The sequence below is a fragment of the Euprymna scolopes genome, chromosome 18 (assembly GCF_053919585.1).
Source record: "Euprymna scolopes isolate OS-2025 chromosome 18, ASM5391958v1, whole genome shotgun sequence".
NCBI classification, from domain to species: Eukaryota; Metazoa; Mollusca; class Cephalopoda; order Sepiida; family Sepiolidae; genus Euprymna; species Euprymna scolopes.
In genome coordinates this window covers 112,488,144-112,494,625 of record NC_136499.1, presented here as the reverse complement: position 1 = coordinate 112,494,625, position 6,482 = coordinate 112,488,144, and the positions used below count along the sequence as shown (strand labels likewise).

The 6,482-nt window shown below is 34.9% G+C and overlaps 1 protein-coding gene across 3 annotated transcripts in view; it reads right to left on the bottom strand.

The window, feature by feature from the left end:
- LOC145297770 (uncharacterized) overlaps nucleotides 1–6,482 on the bottom strand; it is a 576,130-nt gene that overhangs the window by 248,218 nt on the left and 321,430 nt on the right. For all 3 annotated transcript variants that reach the window (XM_080144014.1, XM_080144016.1, XM_080144015.1), the window contains exons 30-31: nucleotides 4,321–4,488; nucleotides 3,364–3,447 (exon numbers count right to left, since the gene is read on the bottom strand). In XM_080144014.1, the coding sequence (XP_080000140.1) occupies nucleotides 3,364–3,447; nucleotides 4,321–4,488 (252 nt within the window). The remainder of the gene's footprint in view (nucleotides 1–3,363; nucleotides 3,448–4,320; nucleotides 4,489–6,482) is intronic.

Here is a 6,482-nt window from a genome sequence, read left to right as displayed (position 1 = left end):
AAAGATCTGCACTTTGTTTTAGTTTTATAGGTCTTTGCTCGAGTCACAATCTCTTTGCACTCAATGACAATTTATTACATTAAAAAATATTGGCTACCCAAACGAATTTTATGTTCAATAAAGCAATTTTTATAATTTAATAAATTGTTATTTAATTAAATCGCCAGTCAACTTTTTGACACTTAATTAAAAGTGTCATATTAATACACTTTTGCCAGGAATTCAATGACGCATCTCTGCTTCTGACGCATGCTCATAACATGGAGGTTACTTTCTTAGAGTCTCGTACCATCAATATCTGCAACAGACAGATGAACCTTTCAGGTCATGAATATGCAAGTTCAGTCATCATAACAATACAATTTGCAATCCTCTCTTAGTCATTCGAGTGAAATAAAAAAATTAGGAGGCATTACTTATGCAACACTCGTCATACTATTAAAACCGGGAGAATATGCATCTTACATTATGTACACTTGACAGTCGGACTGACGTATAACCATAACACGTAATGAGACGTTCTATTTCTTTGTTTTTCTTTTCTATTTTCTTTATATATATACAGTAGCGTCCAAAAGTTAAGGAACGATCGATCATTTTTTTTAATGGCTTCTAACTTTATGAAAAAGAAAAAAAAAATTTTGGTGAATTTTTCCAATGTTTAATAATGGTAGTTAAAGAAAAAAATTTTTTTTAATTTTTGATTTTAATACATATTAGTTTTTTTTTTACATATAAATAAATTTAATTAAATTACAGGCGTCCAAAAGTTAAGGAACAAGGGAAATTCATTATGAAAAAATAAAGAATCCTTTCAGTATTTAGTGAAAAGCCCTTTGTTTTCAATCACACTATGGCATCTTTTGCTGCAAGACAGAACCAATCGTTCACATGTCATATTATTCCAGGATGTTTTTATACATTCCCATACATCATCAAGATGTTTTTTTTTCGGGGGGGGGGGGGTTCTGTGATCTTATCACCAATAATTTTCCAAACATTTTCCATTGGATTCAGGTCTGGGCTCTGAGCTGGCCAATCCATAACGCAAATATTGGATCTATTTAGCTCTTCTAAAACTATTTTTGCTTTATGGCACGGTGCGTTGTCTTGCATAAAGATATCAGAATTAGAAAGATTAGGTACCACATGTTCTCTAATCAATTCTCTGTACATTCGGGCATTAACTTTTCCATGAATTCTCACAAGGGGGCCAGTTCCTTTTGAAGATATCATGTCCCATACCATAATACTGCCGCCTCCAAATTTTACTGTACTTTTAACGCATTTAGGGGACAGTCTTTCTCCATTTTTTCTTCTGACATGTGGTCTTTTGTCTGATCCGAAAAGATTAAATTTAGATTCATCAGTAAAATGAACCTTTTCCCATTTTACTGATGATTCTAAATTTAATCAGACTTCACTAACGCATGTAAATAATACTACATCATGATTGTTTATCAATATATCACTATAATGGCCTCTCCATCATCAAGTACATCATCTACAGTGCCTCCACGTTGGCCACACACTGTAACTGGGTGCCTTGCGATCCCAAGCTGAACTTGTAGGAGATCTCGGAGTAGTAGGGGACCCCAGAGGTAGTGCGTTACGGCCCACCGATGTGTGAACATGCCCTGGTACACTACCAACCTCTAGCCTACTGTCTTGTGGGTGCCCTTGGTTGGGCGAAGACTAGGGGAACCAACCTCAAAATCAAACACCACTGCCTTGTGCGCCTTATCACAGCAAAAGGCTAAGAGATGGGAACTCTGACTTCAAATCCTACTGCTGCCTTGCAGTTTTCCTTGAAAGGCTATGGAACCTCATCCAGAAAGAAAAGGCGTAGTAGCGGACATGATAGGGCGACTATTTACCTCACCGAGATTACTTTTGGCCAGAAGCTGCGACCTCCTTTGCTGCCAGTCGTCGCGGGTTTGCCCCACTGGAAATGAGCATTGGAGGTGCAGAGAGTGTTTATCTGATAAGCAACAGATACTGCACCTAAACTGCGCTAGCAAATTTGGAGCCAAGGTGGAATGTCCTGTGGCGATGGAGTGAGACTACGCCAACACCGAGGGATTAAGCACTGAGACCCCAGGTAGTCATCGTCAAGACTGACAGATTGCATGATGATGATGATATCAATATAAAAGCAGGTTTATTGAAGTCAATTAGAAGTTTCTGAGTTATATCATATATTATATATAAGTTATATCATATATATAAGTTTTATCATATATTATATATAAGTTATATCATATATTATATATAAGTTATATCATATATATAAGTTATATCATATATATAAGTTATATCATATATTATATATAAGTTATATCATATATATAAGTTATATCATATATTATATATAAGTTATATCATATATTATATATAAGTTATATCATATATATAAGTTATATCATATATTATATATAAGTTATAGCATATATTATATATAAGTTATAGCATATATTATATATAAGTTATATCATATATTATATATAAGTTATATCATATATATAAGTTATATCATATATATAAGTTATATCATATATTATATATAAGTTATAGCATATATTATATATAAGTTATGGCATATATTATATATAAGTTATATCATACATTATATATAAGTTATATCATTTATTATATATAAGTTATATCATATATTATATATAAGTTATAGCATACATTATATATAAGTTGTAGCATATATTATATATAAGTTATATCATATATTATATATAAGTTATATCATATATTATATATAAGTTATAGCATATATTATATATAAGTTATATCATACATTATATATAAGTTATATCATTTATTATATATAAGTTATATTATATATTATGTATAAGTTATAGCATATATTATATATAAGTTATATCATACATTATATATAAGTTATAGCGGTTCCTGTTTCTTTTTAATTTTTTTATTGATCGAAATAAGCAACATATTTTTTTCCAATGCAAACTATGTTGTTATCGCAAGTTGTTTCAACAGCTTTTCGGCCTAGCTTGGATTAAAATAAGAAAATTGTGCGAATTTGCTTATTTTCCATCTTGTATTCAACGTTCTGTAAAGAAGACATAATTGTTTTAAAACGTTTGTGATTGAAACGATTAGATAGAACGAAAAACGCTCTTTAAAATGTATTATAACGGAAACTTATTTGAAAATAAATCATTTGAAATCAAAATTAAAAATTCCACAAGAACATTCTTCTCAACCAAATATATATATATATATATATATACAATAGTTCATATACTAGTGTGTGCATAGAGCTCCTGAAATAAACAAAAAAAAAAAAAATAAAATAGAAAAACATGAAGACAATCTTATATTTACCTGAAGAACAAACGCATTGGAACAGGTGATCTACAGCAACGCACTGACCGTTTGTACAAGGATTGGGAGTGCAAAGAACTTGTTCTGAAAGGAGAAAAATGTGTCTACCTATATATCGAAATAAATATTGAATATGAGCAGTGGGACGCAGAGAGTAATGGGCAATGGGACGCAGGGAGTAATTAACAGTGAAACGCAGAAAAAATTGGGCCGTGGGACACTGAGGGTATTGGACAGTTGGACGCAGAGAGTATTGGGCAGTGGGATGCAGAGAGGATTGTGCAGTGGAACGCAGAGAATATTGAGCAGTAGAACGCAAAGAGTATTGGGCAATGGGACGCAGAGAGTAATTAGCAGTGAAACGCAGAAAGTACTGGGCCATGGGACACAAGGGGTATTGGACAGTTGGACGCAGAGAGTATTGGGCAGTGGGACGCAGAGAGTATTGGGTAGTGAAACGCAGAGGATATTGGGCAGTAGGATGCAAAAAGCATTGGGCAGTTTGACACAAAGAGTATTGGGCAGTAGGATGCAAAAAGTATTGGGCAGTGGGACACAGAATATTGGGCAGTGGGACGCAGAGAGTATTGGGAAGCGGGATGCAGAGAGTAATAGGCAGTGAAAAGCAGAGAGTATTGAGCAGTGGGATGCAGATAGTAATATGCAGTGATAAACAGAAAGTATTGGGCCATGGGGCACAGAGAGTATTGGGTAGTGGGACACAGAGAGTATTGGACAGTGGGATGCAAAGAGTAAGAGACAGTGAGATGCAGAGGGTAATTGGCAGTAGGACAGAGAGAGTTACGGATAGTTGGAGGCAGAGCAGAGAGCAATGGATAGTGGGGCATAAAAAGGAATAGACAGTAGAATGCAGAGAGAAAAATTTGATGTAATGATCATTGTGTGTATCTTTAAACATGGTATATTGCTTCAAGAGTTAAAAGCATATTTACTTACCAACACTAAGACAGAGGGACTTATTATTTGCACCCGTTGCGGATGTTGTGGTATTCACATCACATTCTAAACATTTGGTTTGATTTTTCAGATTGGTGTAGAATCCTTTCGGACACGAGTGGCATGGTTCATAGCCGTCAGACGAGAAGGTGCCTGCCTTACATTGGGCTGAAATATAAATAAGAAATATTCAGTATAGATATTACGTAATGGAGTGAGCAAAAAAACAAAACAAAACAAAAAACGTCACCCTAACATTTCCGACATTTAAAATCATCTCTCTTCTCTCTCACTTTTTTCCTTTCTCTCTCCCTCATTTTCGCTATTTCCCTCTCTCTTCCCTCTTCTCTCTCTCTCTTGCTCCCTTTCTCTTTCTTTTGCCCCTCTCTCTTTTGCCCCGTTCTCTTTCTTTTGCCCCCTCTCTCTTTTGCCCCCTCTCTCTCTCTCTGTCACGCGAACATTTCTGACATTTAAATCATCTCTCTTCTCTCACTCACACGTTTTACTTTCTCTTTTCCTCTTTTTTTACATGGAGGTCACCACTTATCAAGGCCCAGAAGCCACTCGGGGATAAGGGTTTTTGCTTTTCCTTATTCTCTTGCTCTTTCTTCCTCCACCTCTTTTTCATTTGTGATGAGGATTTTGTTTTAGAAAAAAAAACTTCAGAATTTTCCTATACAAAACATGAGTAACCTTTTGAAATTATGCTTAAAATAATATTTACATTTTTTCCCCCTCATTATTGAAACTTTTATCCTCGGAGAAGGTTGTCATTTCGCATTTTTATCTTCCCATATACATCATATCAATTATTTTTCTCCCTGTGTGTGTGTGTGCGTGTGTGTGTGTGTGTGTGTGTGTGTGTGTGTGTGTGTGTGTGTGTGTGTGTGTGTGTGTGTGTGTGTGTGTTTCTTTTTTACAGTGAACAACTATAGTTATCTTTTTCGTTTCCCTTTAACCGTCCGGGTTGACTTAAATTAATAAACCGTCACCATTCAACACGGTACGTATTCACGGCCTGCTTTTTTCAAACGAACCTCCCCCTGTCTTTTATGCAGCTTATAATCATCTAATTTGCATACAAACGGCGAGAATTAACGTTACTTTCGCGTGACCGTTGAGCATAAAATCAGTTGCGCGTAACCATTCTGATTTTTCTATGTTCAGGACTTTACAAAACGTGCAGAAACTCTTCTTCTTTCTGCCTCTCTCTTATTAACGAAGTTGTTTTTAATTGCTAGAATGAGACTGTATTTTTATTCGCAGTTTTTTAATACCTGAGGATTTTCTTCTTTTTTTTTTTTACATGTTGGTCACCACTTATCAAGGCCCAGAAGCCACTCGGGGATAAGGGTTATTGTGTGTACAGTAATCAATGAGATAGTATCGTAGTAATAGTTAGTATTGGAATTTTGATAAAGTGTCATTGCTTAATGGGGCGGTTCATCAGGAATTTGTTTGTGCTGGACTTGAAAACATCTAGGTTGAAGTCGGGGGGGGGGCAAGTGGCAGAGAGTTCCACAGGCGTGCAGTTCTAAGAAAGAAGCTTTGTTCATGGAATCTACGTTTTGATTTAGGCACGGATAAAGAGTGGGGAAAATTATTAACAGTGGTTTCAGCTAGTCGAAAGTTAATACTAAAAACGATTTCGTATTGTTTGGATTATTCGGGCTATTGTCGAGCTATGAAAGTTTTTTTTCTCATAATGTTTCGCTCGATGTAACCTTCGAGCTTCTTCAAGTGTATTGTGTCGAACTTGGGGAATCTTTCTGTCAAACTAGGGAATCTTTACGGAATTTCGAACAGAACCTTTTATTTAATTGTAATAGTTTTCTTCTTCGTCTCCTGTGGCTTTCCAGGTTAATTCCTGTAAATAATCCGTCACCCCAAACGCAGTACCGGGCAATGCCAAAGGGGTACTGGTCGATGATTATTATGATTATCCAAGCTAAAAAGTTTTGTCAGATAAAATATATTTTAGAATAATAAAAATATTTAGATATTTATTTACATTTAATAGTTAGCAGGAATATGAACTTAAAAATGTTACCATAACAATTTAGATGACGACTTAAAAATAATGACACGTAAAAACATCAGGTGATTATCTAAGTGATGTATACTAATGAAGTCATTTAGAGGGGAGATGATCATTTTGAGAT